At 43.8% G+C, this 27,770-nt stretch overlaps 2 protein-coding genes across 11 annotated transcripts in view; one reads left to right on the top strand and one right to left on the bottom strand.

The window, feature by feature from the left end:
• Nucleotides 1–27,770, top strand: part of pcsk5b (proprotein convertase subtilisin/kexin type 5b) — a 679,955-nt gene that overhangs the window by 138,241 nt on the left and 513,944 nt on the right. For all 5 annotated transcript variants that reach the window (XM_085986077.1, XM_085986086.1, XM_085986095.1 and 2 more), the window contains exon 8: nucleotides 20,496–20,708. In XM_085986077.1, coding sequence (XP_085842203.1) covers nucleotides 20,496–20,708 — 213 coding nt within the window. The remainder of the gene's footprint in view (nucleotides 1–20,495; nucleotides 20,709–27,770) is intronic.
• The window catches only part of carnmt1 (carnosine N-methyltransferase 1), a 1,199,612-nt gene that overhangs the window by 842,417 nt on the left and 329,425 nt on the right, over nucleotides 1–27,770 (bottom strand). The window lies entirely within an intron of this gene.

The raw sequence follows: 27,770 nt of genomic DNA, 5'->3' as shown, positions 1-27,770 counted from the left end.
TATTGCAGAAAGACTTCAGGCTTCTGTGGGGTACATTGGGCCACGACCCCCCGGGGAGGGCCTTTTACTGATGGCAGCGCGGCCCCAGAGCAGCAGCGTGGAGGGCATAGGCCTGTCCCTCCCTGTGATGGGGTGACTGATGGATGATGCCTGTTAACCAGTTACTAACTACCACCTAACTAATTAATGCAAAATTGATTTGTTTACTAATTAACATTTTAATTATCTAATTTATTTAACATTATACTGATAATTAGTAAATTAGTTAAGATTTATTCACTAACTTAACGCCCTCTGCTTGTTAGGCAATTGGTGAGCATTTAATTGTGCTCATTACTGTACTAATTGCACAACTATTAGTTTAAAAGCCGCTGAGCGGCCTGTGCGGGACCTCCCAGACCCCTGCGCAGTTTAATGGGAACATTGGTGTGTGGCCCTCAACAGCTCACCAAAGCTTGTTAAGTGGCCCCCCAGCCCAAATAATTGACCACCCCTGCTCTAATGTAACCCCAAGTGCCAAATGGAATTTAGTTTGACTTGTGACGAGTATTGCTTTGGAAGCGAGCTGCATGTGGGTGAGTGTAGCTCTATGGAGTTTACAACAGAGCTCAAAGTTCCTCTGCGTGACTGGGGCCATTGAAGAAAGGTGAGGGCAATCTAGCAAGTGGGAAGGTTGGAAAAGGAAGTAAGGAAACCGAACACAATCAAATGATGGGGCGAAAATGAAAACCAGAAGATGCTTTAGCCAGCCTGCAGTCTAAATGGGATGGTGTTTGTATTTCTGCTGATGTTGCAGTTTGTAGGACGGCACATTCTCAAGGAACCAACAGCTTCCAATAAAAATTGAATTATGTCCATAAATGATTCTGAAAGTAGATGTCACTTGTGATCCATTTCCTCTTTGAGGAACTTGGTTAAAGTTTGTACTGAAATGCATTTCAAATTCAGTGGAGAAGCTTTCCTCTTATTGATCTGTTGCTAATTTCATTGGTCCAGTAGTTAGTGTTGCTAATTTCACAATGTAATATTTGCATACACAGTTACTGTCATATTGGAGATGTTGTTGATTCTGGCTGTAAGCCGGCAGGGCTAATAAATCCATATCTGCCAGCAACATTAAAATAACATTGGAAATAACAGAAAATGCTGGAAAAACTCAGCAGGCCAGGCAACATCCGTGGAGAGAAATTAGTCAACGTTTTGGGTCAAAACCCTTTATCAAGACTAAAATAACATTGTTGGACTGTACGGGCAGGCCAAGAACTCACCTCGCCATTGGCCAGAAGAAGCCCGAGAAGCAAATATTGGTAGTTCTTTAATTTTGCCCCCAGAGGCTAGGCATGAAGTGATCCTGAGGTGATGGTCCCAACCTCCAAATGCACATATGCCAGCTTGTTTGTGTTGCAGCATTGCATCCAGAGGCATGGCAGCAATAAAATGCATAAAGCTACAGAAGCTAAAAGCTGCTTCAAGGCATCCAAAATACCAGGATTCCAATTTAGAATGTATCCGAAATGTTGCCGCTGTTGCAGTTACATAAATGCATTTTTATTAGAACTTTTTAAAATTGAACTAGTCTTTTTCAGTGAAAATCTTGTTTGGAATAATTAGTAATTGAGTTTTTCAGTCTGCTATGTGACGGGCCTTAAAACATGGGATAGAGTCTCCGCTTTGGGTGCAATTGGCAATCTGGGCACAAATTGTGCTCGCAATTGCGCTGATTTTACAAAGTGAAGTTATAATTCCAGTTTTCACTCGAGCTAATGTGCATAATCACAAACGTAAAATCTTTACTGAACCAGCGCAATCGGGAAGCGTTTTACAATGTAATTTTTTTTCCCCCTCGCCTTAAAAAAATATTCCTTGATATATTTAAGAGTGGTAACCTGGTGCAGTTTTATTAATACAGCTGAAAATGGGTTTATCACAAAAAAAAGCCTTTATAACCAGTGTCGAGTCCACCATTTGTATTTAACCTGATTTTAAATAACTGACTTTTTAAAAAACTATACAGAACCATTTACTAGTTTAATTGGTGCACACTAGTCAGTTTCTTTAGTAAATTAAATATTTAAGCCTACTAATGCCTTTGCGCCTAAAAAAAAAGTAAGTTTATTTTAAAGAGCTTACACATGGGTGCAATTGGTGGAAACTCGCCATGGTGATTGATGTGATCTGGGGGTCATGGCCAGTTTTGTGGGCGGGGCTGGCTTCCAGCACAATGTTTTTTAAACCACCGTAAAAGATCACGGAAACTCGATTTTTGCACTGAACATAATTTGCGTTTGAAATTCCTCGATTCTTTTGCGCCGGTTTTGGCCAATTTCGGGCGAATAAGTGCAACCTAGAGGGGAAACTACACCATAATGTAAACAAATTCTCCTTCTGCTGAATTTGCCCCGTTTACAATGTAAGGTGCATTTGACAGTAAAGGATCATGCACATTTTTTCACGCAACATTACACTGCTATTTAAAATTGATTCCAAACATGTGTACTATCTCAACCTCGAGTGCTTCCATGCAATTGCACCTATACAGTCTTGTGCTGCATTTATTCTCCACCAAGGACAGCTGTGCAGGCATGGTCATGTGCACAGAGCTCCTCTCAGCAGCTAAAATGTAAGTATTTAGAAAGGCTGGGCAGCAGTGTTTGAGCCCTAAACATTTAAATTAATTTGAGGGAGGTCTAAAAAATGTATCTAAGGTTCACAGAACCATTTTCAGGCATAAACAGAAGTGCTTTGTGTTTGCTTGTAGTAACGGGCACAGCTAATTCAATTCAAAGTGCAGGAATCCTATTTTAACACACGTGCTGGAATAAAGAACAATGATATAAAGGCACCAAGACGTGAGCAGTGGACCGTGTCAACAATGCCTGGTGCAATCTTGTCTGTCTGAGCCAATCCAGGGCATGCTTTTGCTGTGTGTTCACTGAGACTTTTTTCATGACCTTTAGGTTAAAATGTTAAACTAGATGCAGCAGTAAATGTACAAGTGTAACTAGTCCTAAAACACCAGAGAATCTCAATCTTTGCACAATGCAGGTGAACCTTGAACTTCAGTCATGCAAATAGGGCTATTCCAGATTGGGAGAAGCCACGAATCTGGATCTTTACTAAAGATGTAATCTGCTCAAAAGCTAGAATACCTGTATCCAGTAGTTTTTTGGACCAAGTGCTTTTCTTCACCCAGAAAATGAAGTTTCTGTGGCAAAACCACTAAGAGACTCTTACACTGACTTACATAATTGTCTGTAACCAATGTTATTACCTTTCAAGTTGGCTCTGGTTAAACAGAGCTAGATCGACAACATCGCGATCTGACGCGATGATGTCATCACGTGGGTCACGTGACGTCCCCTTCGGCGGGAAACGTGATGACGTCATGACAGCACGGTGGCATAGTGGTTAGCACTGTTGCCTCACAGCGCCAGGGACCCGGGTTCAAATCCGGCCTCGGGTGACTGTCTGTGTGGAGTTTGCACATTCTCCCTGTGTTTGCGTGGGTTTCCTCCGGGTGCTCCGGTTTCCTCCCCAGTCCAAAAGATGTGCGGGTTAGGTTGATTGGCCATGATAAAAAAAATTGGCCCTTCGTGTTAGGGGGGATTAAATACGTGGGGTTACGGGGATAGGGCTTGTGTGGGATGGCTGTCTGTGCCGGGACCGGGTGCTCGGGTTTGGATGATCAGCCATGATCTCGTTGAATGGCGGAGCAGGGTCGAATGGCCTACTCCTGCTCCTATCTTCTATGTTTCTATGACGTCAGAGGTAGAGGGCGGGGCCAGCCAGTCCTCGTGTGGATTGAAAGAGAAAAGACCTGTTTTGAGCTTCTCCTGTAGTTTCTTGTTTTGTAAAGTTCTTAAACAATAAATTCAGTTTGTTAACTTCCAGTAACTTATAGATTCTTTGTTAGGAGTGCAGAGACTCCTACATTTCCATGTTTCTTTATCTGTTTGCTTCTAGAAGTGTAGCTCATTCACATTTGAGTGTCCACTCCTACCCCTGCTCCCCACCACTAATGTTCCTGAGTGTTATTGGTGAAGTGGATGAAGTAACATAGAAACATAGAAGATAGGAGCAGGAGTAGGCCTCGAGCCTGCTCTGCCATTCAATGAGATCATGGCTGATCATCCAAACTCAGTACCCTGTCCCTGCCTTCTCCCCATATCCCTTGATCCCTTTAGCCTTAAGAAATATACCTAACTCCTTCTTGAATATATTTAATGAATAGGCCTCAAATGCCTTCTGTGGTAGAGAATTCCACAGGTTCACCACTCTCTGGGTGAAGAAATTCCTCCTCATCTCTGTCCTAAATGGCTTACCCCTTATCCTTAGACTGTGACCCCTGGTTCTGGACTCCCTTGCCATCGGGAACATCCTTCCTGCATCTAGTCTGTCTAGTCCTGTTCGAATTTTAAAAGTTTCAATGAGATCCCCTCTCATTCTTCTAAACTCCAGCGAGTATAAGCCCAATCGACCCAATCTCTCCTCATACGTCATTCTTGCCATCCCAGGTATCCGTCTGGTGAATCTTTGCTGCACTCCCTCCATGGCAAGAACATCCTTCCTCAGATAAGGCGACCAAAACTGCACACAATACTCAAGGTGCGGTCTCACCAAGGCCCTGTACAACTGCAGCAAGACATCCTTGTTCCTGTACTCAAACCCTCTCGCTACGAAGGCCAATATACCATTTGCCTTCTTAACTGCCTGCTGCACCTGCATGCTTACCTTCAGCGACTGGTGCACAAGGACACCCAGGTCTCATTGCACTTCCCCTTCTCCCAATCTATTGCTGTTCAGATAATCTGCTTTCCCGTTTTTGCCACCAAAGTGGATAACCTCTCATTTATCCACATTATACTGCCCAATCACCCAACCTGTCCAAATCATACTGGAGTTTCTCGGCATCCTCCTCACAGCACACACGCCCACCCAGCTTTGTGTCATCTGCAAACTTGGAGATATTTCATCTAGTTCCCTCGTCTAGATCATTAATATATATTGTGACTAGCTGGGGTCCTAGGACCGATCCCTGCGGTACCCCACCAGTCACTGCCTGCCACTCGGAAAAAGACCCGTTTATTCCAACTCTTTGCTTCCTGTCTGCCAACCAGTTCTCTATCCAAGTCAGTACCTTGCCCCCAATCCCATGTGCTTTAACTTTACACGCTAATCTCTTATGTGGGCCCTTATCGATAGCCTTCTGAAAGTCCAAATACACCACATCCACTGGTTCTCTCTTATCTATTCTACCAGTTACATCCTCAAAAAATTCCAGTAGATTAGTCAAGCACGATTTACCTTTTGTAAATCCATGTTGACATTGTCCGATCCTGTCACTGTTTTCCAAGTGCTCTGCTATTCCATCTTTTATAATGGACTCTAGCATTTTCCCCACTACCGATGTCAGGCTTACCGGTCTTTAATTCCCTGTTTTCTCTCTACCACCTATTTTGAATAGTGGGGTAACATTAGCTACCCTCTAATCCATGGGAACTGTTCCAGAGTCTCTAGAATTTTGGAAGATGACCAGCAATGCATCTGCTATTTCTAGGGCCACTTCCTTAAGTACCCTAGGATGTAGCTTATCAGGCCCTGGGGATTTATCGGCCTTCAATCCCATCAATTTCCCTAACACCATTTCCCTACAAAAACTGATTTCATTCAGTTCCTCCCTTTCATTAGACCCCATGTTCCCTGACATCTCTGGGAGGTTATTTGTGTCCTCCTTTGTGAAGACAGAACCGAAGTATGTATTTAATTGGTCTGCCATTTCTTTGTTCCCCATTATAAATTCCCCTGATTCTGACTGCAAGGGTCCTACGCTTGACTTCACCAATCTTTTTCTCTTCACATATCTATAGAAGCTTTTACAGTCAGTTTTATGTTCCCTGCAAGCTTACTCTCGTACTCTATTTCCCCCCTCTTAATTAATCCCTTTGTCCTCCTTTGCTGAATCCTAAACTGCTCCCAATCCTCAGGTTTGCTGCTTTTTCTGGCCAATGCATATGTCCTCTCCTTGGATCTTATGCTATCCCTAATTTCCCTTGTTCGCCACGGTTGAGTCACCCTTTTTTTATTTTTATGCCAAACAGGGATGAACAAATTCTGTAGTTCATCCATGCCATCTTTAAATGTTTGCCATTGCCTATCCACCGTCAACCCTTTGAGTAACATTCCCCAATCAATCCTACCCAACTCGCACCTCATACCATTGTAGTTTCCTTTATTTAAATTCAGGACCCTAGTCTCCGAGTCAAATTCTTCATTCTCCATCTTAATGAAGAATTTGATCATATTATGATTGCTGCGCCCCAAGGGGCCTCGCACCACAAGTTGCTAATGATTCCTTTCTCATTGCATAATACCCAGTCTAAGATGGCCTGATCTCTAGTTGGTTCCTCGACATATTGGTCCAGGAAACCATCCCATATACACTCCAGGAATTCCTTCTCCACAGTATTGTTACTAATTTGGTTAGCCCAATCTATATGTAGATTAAAGTCACCCATGATAACTGCTGTGCCCTTATTGCACACATCTCTAATTTCCCATTTAATGCTATCCCCAACCTCCGCATTACTGTTTGGGGGTCTGTATACAACTCCCACTAATGTTTTCTGCCCCTTGGTATTTCTCAGCTCTACCCATACAGATTCAACATCAGAACTAATATCCTTCCTTACTATTGTTAATCTCTTTAACCAGCAATGCTACCCCACCTCCTGTTCCTTTTTGCCTGTCTTTCCTGAATATTGAACACCCCTGGATGTTGAGTTCCCAGCCTTGGTCACCCTGGAGCCATGTTTCCGTAATCCCAATCACGTCATATCCATTTACATCTATTTGCACAGCTAATTCATCCACCTTATTACGAATGTTCCTCGCATTAAGACACAAAGCCTTCAGGCTTGTTTTTTTAACACTCTTAGACCTTTTAGAATTATTATTTACTGTGGCCATGTTTGATTTAAACCCTTGATTTCTCTGACTGCCACTTGTTTTCCTCCTTCCTATCTTTTGCTACTATCCTTGTTCCCCTTTCCTCTGTCTTCCTGCACAGGTTCCCAACCCCCTGCCATTTTAGTTTAAACCCTCCCCCACAGCACTAGCAAACACTCCCCCTGGGACATCGGTCCCGGTCCTGCCCAGGTGCAAACTGTCCGTTTTGTACTGGTCCCACCGCCCCCAGAACCGGTTCCAATGTCCCAGGAATTTGAATCCCTCCCCCTTGCACCATTCCTCTAGCCACGTATTCATCTGAAATATCCTTCTATTACTACTCTGACTAGCACGTGGCACTGGTAGCAATCCTGAGATTACTACCTTTTGAGGTCCTATTTTTTAATTTACCTCCTAACTCCCTATATTCAGCTTTTAGGACCTCATCCTGGTTTTTACCTATATCGTTGGTACCTATATGCACCACAACAACGGGCTGTTCATCCTCCCCTTCCAAAATGCACTGTAGCCGCTCCGAGACATCCTTGACCCTTGCACCAGGGAGGCAACATACCATCCTGGAGTCTTGTTTCCGGCTGCAGAAACGCCTATCTATTCCCCTTACAATAGAATCCCCTATCACTATAGTTAGTAGTAGTGGTTTAGCACACTGCTTTTACCTCTGACACTTGGCTTTCAATGCAGTTAGACTGATGGGATGAAAGTCTTCTCTGCCTTTGTCTTTTCCTGACAACTTTTGGGATCTTAATTTAAATGAAATTGAACAGTGTCTGTTCACATTCTATTATAGCACAAAGTTTCTCATTTCTATAGAATTCTGAGCAGTCTTCATGAAGTGATTGATAGAGAAGTTATGCTAAGGTTGTATTGAACCTTGGTTAGACCACATTTGGAGTACTGTGTGCAGTTCTGGTTGCCATATTATAAAAAGGATATAGAGGCACTGGAGAGGGTGCAAAAAAGATTTACAAGGATGATACCAGAACTGCGAGGTTATACCCATCAGGAAAGGATGAACAGGCTGGGTCTTTTTTCTCTTTGAATAAAGAAGTCTGAGGGGTGACCTAATAGAGGTCTTTAAAATTATGAAAGGTTTTGATAGAGTAGACAGTGTTTCCACTTGTGGGGGAAGAACAAAACTAGAGGCCATCAATATAAGATAATCACCAAGAAAAAAAAGAAAAACTTGCGTTTTATATAGCGCCATTCATGACCACTGGAGGTCCCAAAATGCTTTACAGCAAATGACGACGTGTAGTCACTTTTTTGTAATGTAGGAAACGCAGCAGTCAATTTGCACACAGCAAGCTCCCAAAAATGACACGTGATAATGACCAGCTAATTTTTTTTGTGATGTTGTTTGAGGGATAAATATTGGCCAGGACACTGGATAACTCCCCTGCTCCTCTTCGAAATAGTGCCATGGGATCTTTTATGTCCACCCAAGAGAGCAGCCGGGGCTTTGGTTTAAAGTCTCATCTGAAATACAGCACCTCAGAGTGCAGCACTCCCTCAGCACTGCACTGTCGTGTCGACCTAGATTTTTGTGCTCCAGTGTCTAGAGTGGAATTTGAACCCACAACCTTCTGACTTTGAGGAGACGGTGCTACCAACTGTGCCACAGCTGACAATGAAATCCAATGGGGAAATCAGAAGACATTTCTTTGCCTGCATGGTGGTGAGCAATGTTCCCTCTAAGCTACACAGTAAGGGAAAGGTCCCGCGCAGACCACTCACCAGATTCTCTATGTAAATACTGCGCATGTGGGGAAATTTAAAGGGACAGCACACTAAAAGAAACAGGCTCCGCAGAACACAGTGCAGCTAACAGGGAACATTGGTAGTGAGAATGTGGCACTCGCTACCAGAGAGAATGGTTGAAGCAAATAGTATAGATGCATTTAAGGGGAGGCTAGATAAACATGAGGGAGAAGGGAATAGAGAGTTATGCTGATAGATGAGGAAGGATGGGAGGAGGCTCGAGTGGAGCATAAATCCGTCATGGACTTGGATGGGCCGTACGTCCTGTTTCTATGCTATACTACATAGCTTGGTAGTGTAAATAGAAAATGTGCACTTATACACTAGGGCGTGCTCTTGTGAAAATGAAATAGAGTAATTCACCTGTACTTAATTTGTTGTCCCTGCCCAGCACTGACATTGCTTATTGCTCAACAGTATTTTACATTAAAAACTGCACTGCACAGTACAGTTTTTGTGGGTTGAAGGACTTTGAAACTTAATTGTACTCTTGTGTTTTATTATAAATATCAAAATCTAGGATTTGAGATAGTGGTGTAAATACAATTTAGGACCATGTGTTTAGAGAGACTGAAGTCTGAACATTTATGCAGCAAACTTAAAGGATGTTGTGTTCTTTCAGAGAACTTTAAAGCCTTTGAAAATCAGGGACTGTACATATTTTTGAACCCCCTGAAGTTAATAAAGTTGCTTTTACATACAACTATTTTGGAAAGTTAATTTTTGTTGTGTGGTCTATGAACATTCACTGCATCAAACTTCTGGTTGCTTTTGCGGCAGGTGTACTTGATTGGTGTTAACTTGGAAACAAAAGGGAATTTAATAGCATAAGTAATGAACATCAAATGTGATTAACGCAACCACGGTTATTTTAGCTTTCTGCTGCTTGCAGCAAAAGATGACCTTTAGATTTGTTTTTTAATCTCTATTGCCTTTGTTGTCAGTTAATGGTGTTGATGGGAAATGCTTCATGCATTCTGATGAATATCTATAGTGAGGGCTGTTACTCTTTGATCCCTTTTGATATCTGGAAGTTTCCACTCCATGCTAAGTTAAGTGAAATTGATCCATCTGGCCAACACTGAATCCTTAGAACCTCTTTTTTGAGGAAGTGACATCCCAAGTGGACAGTGGAAGTCCCACTGTGGTTTACCTCGACTTCCAAATATTTTTTAACAAAGTTACTTATGTAAGGCTATTAGTTGAGCTTAAAGTGGTGGTGGATTCAGGATAAATCTTGGGAATGGCATGACGGAGATATTCAGGCTATGGACACAGTTCAGAGAAGAGCCAAGAGACTGATCTCTAGCAATGGAAAACTAAGTTGTGAAGAGGATGTTGCGAGGACTGGAGAATTTTAGCTATGAGGAAAGATTAGAAAGACTGGGGTTGTTTTCTTTGGAACAGAGGAAGCTGAGGGGAGACTTAATTGAGGCGTATAAAATTATGAAGGGCCTAGATAGTGGATATGAAGGACCTATTTCCCTTAGCAGAGAGGTCAATAAGCAGGGGGCATAGATTTAAAGTAATTGGTGGGGGTCTGGAAATCACAGCCTGAAAGGGTGGTCGAGGCAGGAACCTTCCTCACATTTTAAAAGTACTTGGATATGCACTTGAAGTGCTGTAACCTACAGGGCTACGGACCAAGAGCTGGAAAGTGAGATCAGGCTGGATAGCTCTTTTTCAGCCGGCACAGACACGATTGGCCAAATGGCCGCCTCCTGTGCTGTAAATTTCTGATTCTATGACAGATTGGAGAAACATGGCTTTACAGCCTTGAAAGGATATGACTGAGAGGTAATCTTATAAAACTATATAAAATAGAAAGCAGTATGGAAACCAGAACTAAATAGAATAGGACAAGGACACGAGTTTAAACTAGAAGACTTTGGACTGATATCAAAGTTCTTCACACACATACTACGTGGAATGACCTTTTAGATCGGGCATTGGAGGTGAAAAGCTATCTCTGATTTTTGGGGAGGGGTTAAGCGGAGGTTATTTCTGGAAGAATGAGCTAAGATGGGATGAATTGCCTTCCTCTGCTGTAAAGATCTTGAGTTGATGATTTTTTTTAATTTTTTTTTTTAAAGTCCTTAAAAAACAGCTTGGGTATGAATGCTGGAGGGGAGGGGCATGTTTGACAGTATAAAAATTAATTGGGTGTAGTGCATTTAAGGAGCTCAAAAGCTGATCGAGCTTTATTATATAAAAAAGAACTGACACAGCCCCAGAAAAACTGATGGCCTCAATGTACAGCTGAAAATCAACGCTGCATAAAGGCCTGTGACTGGGGCCATTTCTTAAGAAAACTAAATAAGTTAAATTCCTTTTTTATTTTGGGACTTTTATTAGTGCTTTGGGATCACATTCTGCAATTCAGTTTATTTTTCTGTGCAAACCAAAACCCAATGACCCCACACATGTACAAAAAGTAGTAGTTACAATGGGAGTGCAATGAGATGTGAACTTGTCATGATTTAAGCTGCAGCATAAAGGTGGAATTTTTGCAGTAGTGGAATTAGAAATCTTTGCAGAAGTGGGCTCTGGTGCAAAGTTTATTTTTTGGGTGGGTGACTGGAGGCATGCATCCCCAAAATGTTGATTTTTGACATGTCTGGTACATTTTGAATTGTAATGTGCAGTATGCAGGTGGGTATCTGAGAATAATGGCCTGTAAATCAAAAAATTATTAAAACAGATGAAAATAATGGAACCTTTTAATGTAAAAAGCATTGTAAGGAATATGTATTTCTATACCACTGCAAGCACTTTAAATTTGAGGAAAATGCATAACTAAATTATGGCACAGCAACAACAAGTAAACTTTTAACATTTTCAATAGTTGAAACATTTAGCTAATCCCAAACAACATATCAGGATAGACCGAGTCTAATCACAGAAACCCCACAGTGCAGATAGAGGCCATTTCGGCCCATCGAGCCTGCACCGACACATATCCCACCCGATCCCCGTAACCCCTACACCAACACATATCCCACCCTATCCCTGTAACCCCACGTATTTAATCCCCCTAACACTAAGGGTCAATTTCAACCTAACCCGCACATCTTTGGACTGTGGGAGGAAACCGGAGCACCCGGAGGAAACTCACGCAAACACGGGGAGAATGTGCAAACTCCACACAGACAGTCACCCGAGGCCGGATTCGAACCCAGGTCCCTGGCGCTGTGAGGCAACAGTGCTAACCACTATGCCACCGGACATCTTACTGGGATGTCTGGTCACCTTACTATAGTACAAACTTGTAAATGTGAAATCTTGTTTCCTATGGCTTATTTAGAAGCAGTGTGTTGGTGTACTTCCACAGTGAGCCAAACGCTGGTTTGTACCCATGAGTTTCTAAACTTTGCTCTCGGTCATTGGTGGGGGGGAGGGGCATATTATGACTGAGGCAAGGTTCTTGTCCAATTCACAGAAATGGAAAGGTGGGGTCCACCTCCTCTACTCCTGCACATGACTTTGCATTCATTCACTTTGAAATGATAATTTCAACCAGTTGCAAAAGGCATCATTTAAGGGTTAGAGAATTTTGCAAAAACTTGCCACGGCTGAAGGGGTGGGAGATTGAAAAATGCATGTGATTGGACTGTAAACACAATTATCCTATTGATGCCAGAGTGCTGAGCGAAGGGGCTTTGGAAATGTAAACAGAAAGCAATAAGCTAAGCGCCCCCTCCCCCCCCCAATATACTGATTGGGACAGAAGAGATGGCCTGCGATGATGTATGGAGCAACTTCATCCAGGAACAGTTCATCTGTTTTCCTGGCTCCTGTGCAGATCAGGGCTGAGAAATGGATGTTTGGCAATTGTGAAGGAGATGTATGGTTGGCGGTTCCTATCATGACCGATTTAATCATTAAACTGTGGCAAATTTAAAACTGGTTTGTTTTGATAAATTTAAATGATTTTGTTTTTTTATAAAAAGGACTTGTAGAGATTTGTAATTCATCACGAGTGAAGCTAGTCTTGATTTTTTTTTTTCTGTTTCACAAGATTCTTGAATTGCAGCCTGTGTAAATGTGAACTGTCATTACCAGTGAAATAACTTATTTGTTACTAAGTAGGTTTGTATATTACAGGTAGACTATCCTTTATCCGAACTTCCGAAAACCTCTAAAAACCGAAAGTTTTTTTGTTCAGCGTAAGTCGTGCGCATGACATGACCAGAGTGGCGCACGACTTACGCTGAGCAGGGCAGAGGGTCACAGAGTTCCCTCCTGGGTAGGAGATTGCAGGCCGAGCCGGGCAGTGTGAAGGAGGTACCGGGAGAGTGAACCCAACAATACAGCGGCCCGTCCGATATTCTTTTCTCCCAACCCGACCCGAACCATGGCCCGTCCGATATTCTTTTTTCCCCCCACCCGACCCCCGACCTGATTTGTGGGCCAGCTTAGTAGGAGTCAGCCGATAACCGGCTTTCCAGAGAAGCAGGAAGGGGAATGAGACACGGAACCGTCGCAATAGGTAGCCTGAACTTTTACAATTTATATTAAATACAAATTTCCCAGTCTTATTATAATACCTTCTGAAATCCGAAAAATTCCGAAAACCGAAACTCAGCTGGTCCCAAGGCTTTCGGATAAGGGATAGTGTACCTGTATTATTAAAGATTCTTGGTGTCAGTTCTATTCTAAGCAGTGCTGGGGAGCAGAAATATTTCAAAGTGACACTGGTTATGCATGTTAGGTAAGGTGGCTGATGCAGTGATAAGCTGGAAGGAATGTCTGCAATAACTGGCATGAAAGGGCTTGTCACTGTGCCTGTTCACCTGAAGATATAGATTGCTATTTTGTTACAAGCTTTGCTGACAGCATGAATTTGGATGCTGTCTAGGATGCCAGCTGGCAGTGCCAGGACAAAGTAAAGCATATCAACAATGTGACAGTCGTAAACACTCTTGTGTCAGAAATAATAAGATACATGAGAATACTTGCACTCCTTTGGCGTCACCAAGTCACTGTACCTTAAACTAGAGCCAGTAACTCGACCACCTACTGCACGGGTGTCGCCTTCCATTATCCGCAGTTCATTCCAAGTCATTCCATTGCCAAATAGGACAGCTTCAGCATCATTGGATTATGTATTTTTGACCAACAGCCAGACCTCATTTTGGTTTTTTGCCTGTGACCTCCAAAGATTATTTGCTATGGGAATGATGGTTTAAAAAAAAACTTCAAAATGGGAAAGCTCTGCCAAGCTGCATCCACAGTGTATTCATTCAGGAGGTCTTGTCTCTTTAGTGTATATAAAAAAAAAAGGTTCTGCCAATGAATTTTAGACTTGTGGCATTGATTTAAAAAAAAAAAAAAATTCAGTCCCTACAACTGCAAATAATTTATAAATATTCCAAAAATCTAACTGAGCAGTAGCAACTAAATAAGTCTTGCAAATCTGCCTTCTGACCAAAAACTACCTCACCTTCAGATGCAATATCCTGATTGATCTGCAGTGGATGTGGCAGTAAATAATAATGAACATCTAAATGGGCATCATTTGTATTTTGTTATTGATTTCTAACTTCTATCGTGTGTATGTCTTAAAAGTAGAATATTATCTATTCTAGATGGTGGAAGATATACACAAATAACGTGTGTCTCCCTTTCTGACATGAAGTATCCACTTTCCGGTTAATAGTAATCTAGTGTGGAGTGTTGTACTTGGAAAAAGTACATGTAGTTTATATCCATTATGGTAAATGTTCATGCGTACTGCTTTTGTAGTCCTTTTTGTAATACTTTCTTTGTATTAATCAGTTATAGCCTCTTTTCAGCAGGTCTTCAAATTTAAGATTTCATTGTCATTAATTAGCACAGTGTTGGATCCGTGGTTCAGTGGATATGCTGTTATTAAATAATCACACGGATGCTGTACATTAACAATAAACAGGTCTTTACTGGAGGAGGGTAGTCTCAAGACTGGGGGTACAGAGGCATGTGCAAAGCTTATATACAGGTGTGGTCACTGCCGGTACTACAGTATACAGGAGCTGTAAAAGTAGTTCTGACTTAAAGGCACATACACTACAATTCCTCCCCTTTTAGATTAGTAGTACCCCTAATATTCAAATAACAATTAACATTTCAACATGTACATTAAACAACAAAAGTCCATTTATAGATTCAGTCTTTGGGGCGGCTTCCTGACCCTTTCGGGATAGCGCCTTTCTGGAGGTTCTTGTTCTTGGTGCAGAGGCGATTCTGACCCCTTTTCATCGGGTAGTTCATCGGGTTCCACTGCTACTGGGTCTGAGGTAGATGCTACCGGTATGTCGGGTTCATCCCCAGGTACTCGAGACATGGGATTGACGCGTTCCTGTGACGCTAAGATCTGATCGACGTGGCGTTTCACAATGTTCTCCCCGACATCCACTGTGTACATTAATGGCCCCTGCCTTGTACATATCGTTCCGGGTTGCCATTTCTCTGTTCGATAGTCACGGGCCAAGACTGGTTGCCCTACATTGAAGCTCCTTGTTGGCTTCTCATTGATGTGCTGGAATTGTTTGTCCTCAACATTTCTTCGCACATTTGGTCTGAGCAAGTCCAGACGAGATCTCAACCTTCGGTTAAAGAACATCATGGCCGGGGTCTGGTTGGTAACTGCATGTGTCGCGTTTCGGTAGGCTAATAAGAAATTGTCCATCTTATGCTGTAGTGGAATTTCATCGTCGTACATGGCCTTTATCGCCTTCTTAAAGGTTTGTACGAACCTCTCAGCCAATCCATTTGTGGCTGGATGATACGGGGCGGATGTGTAATGCCTTACCCCATTCCTTCTCATACATTTTTAGAACTCGTCAGACACAAACTGTGGTCCATTATCAGAGCAAATCTGCTCTGGCAAACCGTTTCTGGCAAATATGGTCCATAGGACTGCAATCGTTTTCTCTGTAGTGGTTGAAGACATTTTTATCACCTCAGGTCACTTTGAATGAGCATCCACTGCTATTAAGAACATTGAGTCCATGAATGGACCAGCGAAATCAATATGCACCTGTTGCCATGGAGAGGAGGGCCACTCCCAGGGGTGTAGAGGGGCATGTGGTGGTGCATTTTGGACCTTCTGGCATCCTAAGCAGCTCTTAGTTAGGTCTTCGATTTGTTGATCGATTCCCGGCCACCACACAAGCCCTAGCAAGGCTTTTCATTTTCACTCCCCCAGATGACCTTCATGTAGCTCCTTTAGCACTCTCTTCCTTAACTTGGGTGGAATCACCACTCTGGATCCACACATCACTGTCCCCTGGCATACTGACAGCTGTTCTCTTCTGGATGAGAATGCTGGCAACAGTGAGTCGCCATGAGTTGGCCATCCCCTCACCGTCAATTCATATACCCGTGACAGCGTCGGATCATTGCGGGTCTCCTTCTCTATATCTGCGTTCGTTACTGGTAATCGTTCAATTATTGACTAATAAAATATCTCGATAGGGTCCACTGCTGGTGCTTCCTCCACAGTAGGCAGTGGCAGGCGCGATAGCCCATCAGAATTCCCATGCTGTTTCGTGCCTTTATATTCTATTTCATATGCCCCTAGAAACAGGGACCATCTTTGTAACCGCTGTGCAGTCATCACTGGAACGCCCTTCTTAGGATTAAAGATGGAGACAAGTGGTTGGTGGTCAGTCAGCAAGGTGAACTTCTGCCCATGCAGATAGTGGTTGAATTTTTTTACTCCCCATATTGGCTGAGGGCCTCCCTGTCAATCTGGGCATAGTTGCGCTCGGCTGAATTTGTGACCGAGACGCAAAGGCTACTGGCCTCTCCAACCCGTCAGGGAATTTGTGCGACAGCACCGCTCCAACACCATAGGGTGATGCATCACATGCCAAACAAATTGGTAGTGCTGGGTTGAAATGAGCCAACACCTCTTGATGTGATAAATTCTTTACACTTCTGGAAAGCTCGTCTACGTTCGTCATCCCACTTCCATGGTACCCCTGTTTGCAGTAGGGTGTTCAGTGGGTGTAATACCGTAGACAAATTTGGTCAGAACTTGTGGTAGTAGTTTACCAGCCCGAAGAACGACCTCAGTTGTGACACATTTTCTGGTGCTGGAGCCTTGACTACTGCCTCAATCTTGTCAGGGGACTTATGTAACCCTTCTTCATCGATGACGTGGCCACAATGCGAGATCTGTTTCTGGAAAAACTCGCACTTGTGGCGATTAGCTCGTAGCCCATATTCCTTTTAATCTGGTGAGCACCTTCTCCAAGTTGGCGAGGTGATCACCGTCATTTTCGCCCGTGACCAAGATGTCGTCCAAATAACACTGGGTCCCTGGAATCCCTTGCAGGACCTGATCCATCGCCCTTTGCCAGATAGCCGGAGCCGAGGCTACTCCAAACACCAGCCGGTTATATTGATAGAGACCTTTGAGTGTTGATCGTAGGGTATTGTTTCGAAGCTTCTTCTACCTCCATTTGCAAGTACGCCTGGGCTAGATCAATTTTGGTGAAGCGTTTACCTCCTGATAGCGAGGCGAAAATATCCTCAATTCGTGGAAGCAGATATTGCACCGTGTGAAGGACTGGGTTCACTGTCACCTTAAAATCCCCACAGATGCGGACCTTCTTTGGTTCCCCAGGCGTATTACTCAATGACCTCTTCGTTACAGGAACAATGGGTGTAGCCCACTTGCTCCAGTCCACTTTGGACAGTACTCCTGAATGTTCCAGCTCTGCTTCAACAGCTGGTCTGATCGCATAAGGCACTGGTCTGGCCTTCAGAAACTTTGGGCTTGCATTTTCCTCTATTTTAATCGTTGCTGTTATTCCTTTTAGTGTTCCTAGTCCCTTCTGGAACACTTCTTTTGCATCAGTTAGCATTTTTGACAGTCGTCCAGGTCTGACGTCATCCTTTTTGGCCTCGACCTTCAGTGCCTGTATGGAATGCCAATCTAATTGTATCTTCCGGATCCATTCACGCCCTAGCAGTGGTGGTCCTCCATCTGGCAATACATATATATCCATTTTAGGTATTTCCTGGCCTTTATATGTCACTTTCACCCTTATTTTTCCTTTGGGGTAGACTTTTTGCCCCGTATACGTCTTCAAGACAATCTCTGTAGCCTTCAAGGGTATGTGTGAAAATAGCCGCTTGTAGTCTCTTTGATTTATGACTGTTAGCGCTGACCCTGTGTCCAATTCCATTTTCACTTGGACTCCGTCTATCTTGAGTGTGACCCAGATAGTCTGGTGATCCTCCATTTTGGTTACATTATGTAGTTTCAGACAACCCAGCTCCTTGCTTCCGGAGTCTGTGTCACTTTTCTGTTCGTCTGAACCACTGTCCATCACCTGGTGTACCTTTTTGTACTTCTCCTGTGGAGATTTCTTACTGTTGGTTTTCTTCCCAGACCTGCAGACTCTTGCTATGTGTCCTGCTTTCCCACGCTGTCTGCACACTTGGTCCTTGAACCAACAATCTTTCTGGTCATGTGTTGTTCTGCCGCAGCGATAGCACTTCCCTGTTCCATAGGACATTTCATTGGTGCCATATTCTTGCGGTCTCCATTGTATCTCTGCAGCGCCCCTTGTGGCTGCTTCGTGTGATACTGCCATACTGAAAGCTTTGTCCAGCGTAAAGTCCTTTTCTGATGAGCCGTTTCTGGGTTCCTTCACTTTGTAGCCCACACACAAACTTGTCCCTTAACGTGTCTGCTAGTCCCGCTCCAAACTGGCAGTATTTCGATAGCTTGCGCAGTTCCATTAGGCACTCAGCATTGCTTTCGTCTTTGTGTTGGTTCCTTTTATGGAACTTAAATCGTTCTGCTATCAGCAGCGGTGTGGGGTTTAAGTGGTCCTGTAGGATTTCTACTATGCTTTCAAAATTCTTGTTTACTGGCTTCTCTGGGGTTATTAGATTTCGCAGTAACCCATAAGTTTTTGCACCCATGGAATTTAACAGAACCAGTGCTTTATTAGCATCTGGCACTTCATTCGCCCTGCAATACACCTCAATACGTTCCACATATGTCGCCCAATCTTTGACTTCATTGTCGAACGTAGAGATACTGCCACTCTTCGGCAAAATGGCGCCCCCCGCGCTTCCCCTTCTCTGCTGGCAGAAAATGGCATCTCCCGCGCTTTCCTTCCTTCCCGCGCTTGCCCTTCGTCTCCGCTGCGGCTTCTAAAAATGGTGTCTCCCGCGCTCGCTCTTCTCAGTGGCGTCTCCCGTGCTCACCTTCGCCCCGCGGACCCGGTTCAGCCCGTGAGCCCTGGCTGTGCTCTGCGCGTTCTTTTTATATTTTTCGACGCCGCTCAGTCTAGAACCCGGCTGTTTCTCTGCCCTCTCTCTCTCCGGTTTGTTTTCTTTTTCTCGACGCCGCTCGGTGTTCAACCCCCGGCTGCGCCCTGCGCTCTTCACCCTCTGTCTTACCCCGTCGACGCTGCTCGGCTTTCTCTCCGCCGTCGGTCGGCTCCAGCCGCAGCTGCTCGGGAAGGGTCTGCGCTGGACCTGTCGTCGGTCTCTTGCTGCTCATCGTGGCTGGGGAACCAAGCCTGGCTGTCCACAGCCTCCCCTGCGAAGTTCAATCTCTGCCTGACTGCTGGGCGGTTGCTCGTGGTCGACGCCCGTGTTCCTGGCCTCGACACTTTTTATGTTGCAGGTAGATTCGAATCGACACTCGTCGCCACTGTTGGATCTGTGGTTCAGTGGATATGCTGTTATTAAATAATCACACGGATGCTGTACATTAACAATAAACAGGTCTTTACTGGAGGAGGGTAGTCTCAAAACTGGGGGTACAGAGGCATGCGCAAAGCTTATATACAGGTGTGGTCACTGCCGGTACTACAGTGTACAGGAGCTGTAAAAGTAGTTCTGACTTAAAGGCACATACACTACACACAGATTCACATTTTTCTTTCCAAATACAATACACACCGTTCAGTAACATTAGTTATTGGAGCTGTTAAGTGTTGATGGAATGTTACTGACCGCCAGCAGTGTGTTGCTCCTCACTTTTTTTAATGTTGTATAATGAAGTTTATACAATACCGAACTGGTGTTCTTTTAACAAAAACAGAAAATGCTGGATACACTCACCAGATCAGGCAGCATCTGTGGAGAGAACAGAGGAGCTGATGCTTTGGGTGTGCAGACCCTTCTTGGGTCCGGCCCGGGACCACCGCCGGGTCAGGATCGGCGGCTGGACCGCGCAGCATCACAGACGGCTCGGCGGAGCCCGAGCAGCCCGGGGTTGGCGGCGGCACAGGGAGGGCAGCAGCAGGAAGAGGAGGAGCAGGTGGTGGCGGTGTTTGTGGTGACTTTTGACACTTTCAGTGGTTTGGAATTTTCAATGGTCCGGCACCGTGGTCCCGAGGGTGCCAGATTACCGGATTACCGGGGTCCAACCTGTATTGCTTTTTATTTTTTTTACTGTTGATCTTTGCTCCATTATTTTAAATGAGCACAGTGACAAACAAGATGTTTGTGGTGACAGTAGTTGTCTATTTTTGTAAAGATAATGCTTGAGACAATTGTAGAGTGCTGTCCTAGGAAAAACTAATCCTCTGTGTTTCACCATTATATAAAAGACTTGTGATCTTACTTGTACACTGACACCTTAAATCTTAACCAGTTGACATGATAGCTTTGACCATTTATTTCAAAATCAAACTAGTTTCTCTCCTGTCAAGTTAGCATGTTTGAGTAGACAAAGTATTTTTCACTTTTGAAGTAACAACTCTAAATACAACTGCTTAAAAATGCAATGTGCTACAATATTTTTATCTTCACAGGGACGCGGCGGTTTGGGTTCCATCTACGTGTGGGCATCTGGTAATGGCGGCCGTAGCCGAGATCACTGTTCCTGTGATGGTTATACCAACAGCATCTACACAATCTCAATCAGTAGTACAGCTGAGAGTGGGAAGAAGCCCTGGTACTTGGAGGAATGCTCATCCACCCTCGCTACGACGTATAGCAGTGGGGAGTCTTACGATAGAAAAATAGTAAGTTTCCTTTCCTTCCCTCCCCTCCCTTCCTTCCACTCCCCCCACCTGTCCCCTTTTACATTTCCCCAGACACGCTACTCATTTGAAAGCGTGGATATAGAACTGGAAAGCGTGGATATAGAATTGAAGTTCCCTGTCTTCAACCATAATGACTTGTCATAAATAGTCTTGTTGAAGTTGTTCATTCAGAATAGGATGGACTCAGAATCTGGGGTACATTTTAGATATTGGACAGCCATCCAGCAGAGTGCGCTGGCTGGCACCTTGATATTGCCAGAGGGAGGCACAGTCCATTTTGAAGGCTGGGCTTCAATACCAGGCTGCCAGCAGGCTACAGGCGCTAAGTGTGGTGCCCTGCTGCAACTTGCTGGTTCCGAATTAGCTCAACATTGGGCAGATCAGAGGCCAACCTGGTCGGCGGGGGGGGGGGTGGGGTGAAGGGGCAAATGCAGAAAGTAGGAGCCTGGGGCAGCCGCACCCCCCCATTATTCTTGTGGACCTGGCAAGGCACTCCTCCTCCAGACCCCACAAAAATTATTCTTAAAGATCCTTTCAACTGTATATATCCAGTTGTCTCCCAGAATAGCAATTTGGGTCCTATGTACATCATAGTAGTACATCAATGCATATTACAAGGGCCAACCATCTGGCAGGTGCTCTGGCTGCCTGTTGTAGTCCCTTTCAGGATGCATTAGCCAGATAGGGTATGGAAATGGGGTGTTTTCCCATGCAATGTTAGGGGCGCTCCCACCTGGTGGAGCCAGTGAAAATCCCACCACCCCCTTCGTTCTGAGATGCCATACTTTTGAGAATTGTCTTTTTTTCCCCCCCTCTCCTGTTACTTTCTCATACCACATTTACATTAGTGATGCTGCTGGAGGAATCCTGTTGTAATATAAATCTGGCAGCCTGAAAATCCACTTCATAAGGTGCCTCCTCCATTGGAAGCAAAGCGCTGCCATCAGCAAGTTGATCTGCCCATAGCACTGGACACTATGGGTCAGCATCTTGTTATGGTTACAGGCAGGCTGAGATCTGAAGCAACCAAAAAAGGCCGAGCGTGCATTCCTGATATTAGTGGTTTATACAGCCCGGCCACGGATATCGGGGAATGTCGACCGCAAGAAGCGTGGTCATAAGCACAACTTGGAAGTAACTCCATGAGGGATTATGCACATGTGTGGTTGCTGCGTTCTTGCTGTGACTGTGCTCTGAATTCCTCCCCGTAATGTAAATGAAGTAATCTCCGAATACTCACAGCCTGAAGACCCTGCAGAACTGACTCCAGCAGAAGTGGTTCCACCATATTAAAAAAAACTATCGGTTGCAAGCTCAAAAGGAGTAAGCCCTACAAACTGAGACGAGTGAGTTTAAGTAGCAAACAGGCCTGAGGAACATAGAATTGTAGAGTTCTCTAGCACAGAGAGAGGTCATTCAGCTTATGCCTGTGCTGGCTTTTAAAGAGCTGCCAATTTAGTCCCATTCTACTACCCACTCCCTATACGCTTTTAAATTGTCATTTTCAAATATTTATCCACTTCTCTCAAAAGCTAATTTATAGCTTCTGCTTCCACCACCATTTCTGGTAGGATATTCCATATTCCAACAACCCTCTTCATAAACATTTTTCCTGATCTCCGCCTTTGTTCTTTTAGTGATGGTCTTAATTTTATGTTCTCTAGTTACCCACTCATGGAAACAGTTTTCCCTATTATCTTGCCAAACCCATCATAATTTTGAACACCTCAGATTCATTCATGATTTAAAGTTTTCTAGCAAACTTTATGTAAGATTTTCTAAATATTACAATTGCATAGCGCTTTCCAAGTGTCTCAAAAGTGCTTTGCACAATGAGTTACTTTTGGCATATAATGATGTGTTTGACCTGTTAATACAATGCACAGCAGAGCAATGAAGGGAGTAAACATGATGGATCGATAACTATTTCCAAACAGTGATGCAATAACAAAACATCCAGTATTGGCAGTAGCAATAGGAGTTATGACATCTGATTTTTAAAAAGGTTCAAAGTCATTCCAAAACGATCAAGATTTATAGATCCCTCTGTGCAAGAGTACATGAGAAGAGTACCTAAGTAAGCTGGGCTGGACCAAGATGCATCTTGTGCGGGGACCAGAATACACAGCTTAATAGTTGAGGCCAGAACCAACCCTCAAGTGTCTTTGCTGAGTAATGAACAATTTCTGTGGAAGGACTGTTTTATTTCTTCTTCCTCTGACGATTTTCTCCCTTATTCCCCTGACGGCATTAATTTCTTGCTGGGGTACAGTTCTGCTGACCCATGTTGCCCTCCAGTGTCTCACTCAAGTGGTCAATATTGATGTGTGAGGCTTGGGCAGTGAGCATAGGGTTGCCAACTCTCCAGGATTGTCCCAAAGTCTCCAGGAATTTAAGATTAATCTCCTGCCAGCAACCTGGGAGAAAAATCATGGCATAAAAAAATTATTTTTCCTTTTCTTTGAACACTTGTATATTAGTTATAAAAATAATGGAGATGGGGGGGAAGGCTGTTTTGACTGGGCAGTGTTCAAGATCAGGTAGCCTGGCTGACTTTTCTGCTCCCTGACTCCGGAGTGATGAAGCTAACCATAAAGCCATTAATGCTACCTTAGCATGAAAAAACTACCCCAGCATAGACTGGCAAATCAAAGCTTGGAACCTTCCACTAGGGTTTGGCTGTTCAATGTCTTCACCAGCTGAACCACCAGGCAGCCCTCATTGAGGACAGTTTTAAAGATGCTCTAATTACAGTACTGTGTGTTTTATTTTAATAACTTTTCCACAAAACACTTAATTGAGCCTGTTTCTCTGTACTATACTAGCAGATTTCTTGGCAGGTCTGAATGAGAACTTTTTTTGAGATGATCCCAGCAGGTTGTTACTAATGAACTTGGTCCACACAGGCTGGCTGTATTGGCACATATCTTGTGTGGTTATTAGCACACATCTCAGTGGGAACCCGACTCAGTCCTGGAGACGATAATTTAGTAAAGTTCACTTGGAACGCCATCCTTGCTGAGCGCATTGTGAAGCCCACAGCATGTACTTGTTGACAGATTTTCCTTTGTGAAATCTAGTGTCTGTAATGTACCTACAGTTGGTCTCTTTCTTCACCATCACATCAGATGGGTTTACTAACAGCTGTGCAAACAGAAGTGTCCAGAGTCTGCATTATTCTAAAGATGAATAATTCCAAGTCAAATTTTTGTGCAGTTTGAGGCCTTTTGTGAGGGCTTTGTTTTAATATAATTCAAAGTTTTTATAATTGGCCTATCATACAACTTAAATCCTTCTATAAGACTTGTGTTCTGCAAGTCCTTTCTTCACGAAGGTGTATAACTGCTACTATCCCTTACTCCTCTTCCTCAACTTTCTTCCCATCCCATCTCCCCTAAAGGTATTGATTCCTTACTGGATACAGTTCTTCCAGTAATTAGGAACATAAACTCTGACTAATTATTCCCTTCCTGATCCAGGGGAGCGGTCGTCAATTGTAGCATTAATGCTGCGGCCCCAGCTAAGAACAGCTAACTCAGCAATGGATAAGAGATTGGACCTGGGATGTATGGCTGAGATTTCTTTAGTTCTATGAAGTGGGGGGTAGCCTGCAGCAACCTCTTGACACACTAATCTGTTCTGCGGCAGATAGTAGTGCTGCCTCATTCACATTACAGCGTTGCCATAAAGATGGGGTTGGAGTTAGCAGACTTGAGGAGCCACAAGATGTAAAAAAAAAACATTTCTGTCCACTTTGTCTCCATTTTACCAAAAAGCATCTCTTGAATGAAGCAAAGAAAAAAGGAATTGCAAATCTGAAATAAAAACTGGAAGTACACAGCAGGCCAGTTAGCATCTGTAAAAATGAAGGACAGACTAACTTTTCTGACTGGATCTACACCAGAAACCGATGCTGACGAACATGCTGTGTATTGCCAGCATTTTCTGTGTTTATTTCGGCATCTTTTGGATTCTTGCTCCTCCTGAACTTCGGTGAGTGCTGTTCACCTCCTAAACTTGTATCAAGTACAAAAATAGTAAATCGGCAGGTTGAGATACCAATATTTTATTAAGAAACATTAATTCAGCACAGAAACTGATCATAGAATCATACAGCACAGAAGGAGGCCATTTGGCCCACTATGACTGTGCCTGCTCTTTGAAAAGAGCTATCCAATTAGTTTTCTCCCCTGCTCTTGCCCCATAGCCATGCAAATTTTTCCTTTTCAAGTATATATCCAATTCCTTTTTGAGTTACTATTGAATCTGCTTCCACCAACCTTTCAGGCAGTGCATTCCAGATCATCATAACTCAGAGTTTAAAAAAAAAATCTCTCCTTCCCCCTGGTTCTTTTGCCAATTATCTTAAACCTGTGTTCTTTGGTTACCAACCCTCCTGCCAGTGAAAACTCTCTCTCCCTATCTACGCTATCAATCCCTCCATAACACTTCTATTACATCTCCCTTTAACCTTCTTTGCTCTAAAGAGAACAATCCAGTTATGTGGAGAGACTGACGAATCTTGAAGTCCCTCAACCTTGGTACCGTTCTAGTAAATTTCCTCTGCACCCTTTCCAAGCCCTTGAAATTCTGATTTATGCAGCTTTCTAGATTGTCTTGGGCCTGCAGCAGCTGATGAGGAAACCAACACTTGGAAGTAATCCACTTGACTCTGTCCTCATCAACGTACCTCTCACGGGTTATCTGTTCACTATACAGCATTGGTAGGAATGACCACCACACAGTCCTTGTGAAGTCAACATGTTGGTGAAGACGCCTTCCATTGTGCACTTGCCTCCATGCTAAGTGAAGAAGACTAGGGACAGATTTGGCAACTGAAAATTGGGTATCCATGAGGCCATTAGTAGCAGGAGAATTGTATGCCAACATAATCTGTAACCTCGTGGCCTGACATCCCACACTCCTCCTCCATTACAATCATGTTGGGAAACCAACCCTGATTCAATGCAAGAGTGTAGAACAGGGGTGGGCAATTATTTGGGCTGGAGGGCCACTTAAGTTTTGGTGAGCTGTTGAGGGCTGTGCGCGCGCAATGAATTGTTAACAGCTACCTTTAAAAATTTGTTATGGCATTTATTGTATAAAGAACCCTTCATATCATTTCCATGCTTAATAAAAATAACACTTATTGACATGCTAATGAATACGATACAGGCTTACCCAAAACTTATCTTGGCCATTGATATTATGCTATAATTCAAACTGTAAAACTGGTTATTCGACAACTGCTGTAAAATTTTGTTTTTAAAAAAAAAAAAAATACTTTAGCCGTTATAAACTTTAAGGTGGTATCATTTTAACAATTATAGTTAAGAAACTAAAACATCTACTCTAAAATTTTAATTTTATTTCCAAAAATAATTTTTGTCCTGATTTTTGAGTAATGCGTATAGAAGCGATTGTAGAACAGCTCAAAAATACAGTCTTGCACTTGTATATTGAAAATTGGGTTAAAGAAAAACAAAGCAGCTCACTGGCAACACTAAGTCAACGAACCCCAGCGGGACCCAAATCGTTAAACTCAGTCAAACAGTTTATAAATTATTGTGCGCACGCAAAGTATTGCAGTGCTACAAAAGCAATGCCAGAGATCCAATTTCTCACCCCCTTCTCCCAAAGTTAGTGGAATCCAGTTCTGTTGCCCTCCAATACATTACCCAAGTGGCTATTCTTCAGGAGGATTGACGCGAATCACCGCTGAGTCAATTCCTGTACACATACACTGCACACAACACACACCCCATTGCAATTGAAAATGAGCGCACCAGCTGATATTCCCCTGGCCAAGGGAACAGGGACAGACTGACTGTCGTAATACTGCACCCCCACCCCACCCCCCCAAGCCCTGCCAAAACAACACTGCTCTTTTCCACTCTTTCACAACCTCACCCCCCACTTCCCCATCAGGCCACCGGAACAAACCTGGGGGGAGGGGGAAACGCTTGCTGCAGGCCCACAGACGACTGGTAAGTCTCTTTTTCTTTCCACCCCCCTTTCCCTCCCGACAAGGCACATGCAAATTAACGGAGTAGACTGCACCTGTTCGCTGCACCGCAAGGAGTCGAGCTGCCATTTCTGAAGACCCGGACCCCGAGGCTGCTGACACAGACTCTCTTCCTCACCCACTCCAGGCTGCTGTCAAGACCAGCACAAACGGCAAAGAACCTAGTTGCCGTCAATCTCCACCAACTCCGGCCGCGCGACGACTCAAATTTAGAAACTCTGGTCTCTCCGGGCGCTCGGACCTCACCCTCCCAGTTGCCCTTCCCAGAAAAAAATAAAATATGCTAATCCCAGGAGGAGACAAACCCCAGTCAGAGGGGCAGATCATGCAAGGATTTATTAAAACAGCCAGGTCCCAAGCTTTGAAATTCATAGCACCAGGATGAATAAAGGGAGACAGTAATTTTTTTTTCCTGCCCGGCCCTCCGGTTTCAATGTCTGATGATTAAAAAAAATTTACCAAGATGATCTCCTCAAGCAGTGAACTCGTCCAACACGTTGCAAATGGAGTGCACATGCACAGTCTTTGTATCTGAGACTATTCCAATAGTCTCAAATACACAGGGGAGACTTCTGATGGCAAAACCAACTCGTGGGAGACTACGTATGGAAGAAACCAAACTCGCAGACCCCTAGGAACCCCGGTTCAGGACGCACGTGTCCCAGCAATAGCCAATCACAGGAGGCATAGCGAAGATAAAAACCGCAGAAGCAGAAATCGTGAGTGTTTGCTGTTGAGTTTGAGAATCAATTGGCAGGCCGGATAGAATTCATTGACAGGCTGAATTGCCCACCATTGGTGTAGAAGCAGGTGGAGCATCTAGCATGCCTTAGAATGAAGTGCCAACTAAGTGAAGCTGCTAGACTGGGCTACCTACACATTAAACACCAAAAGCAGCAGGCTAATGACTGAGCTAAGCAGTCCCACAGCCAATGGTTCAGAGCCAAGCTTTGTAGCTCAATCACATCTAGTCAAGATTAGCAATGAACATCAGTCAATTAAAAGGAAGAGGAGGA

Source organism: Somniosus microcephalus, chromosome 1 (genome assembly GCF_052327205.1).
Source record: "Somniosus microcephalus isolate GS21.2 chromosome 1, FLI_Smic_1.0, whole genome shotgun sequence".
NCBI classification, from domain to species: domain Eukaryota; kingdom Metazoa; phylum Chordata; class Chondrichthyes; order Squaliformes; family Somniosidae; genus Somniosus; species Somniosus microcephalus.
Note: the sequence above shows the minus strand (reverse complement) of the source record. Positions and strands in the feature narration are given on the sequence as shown.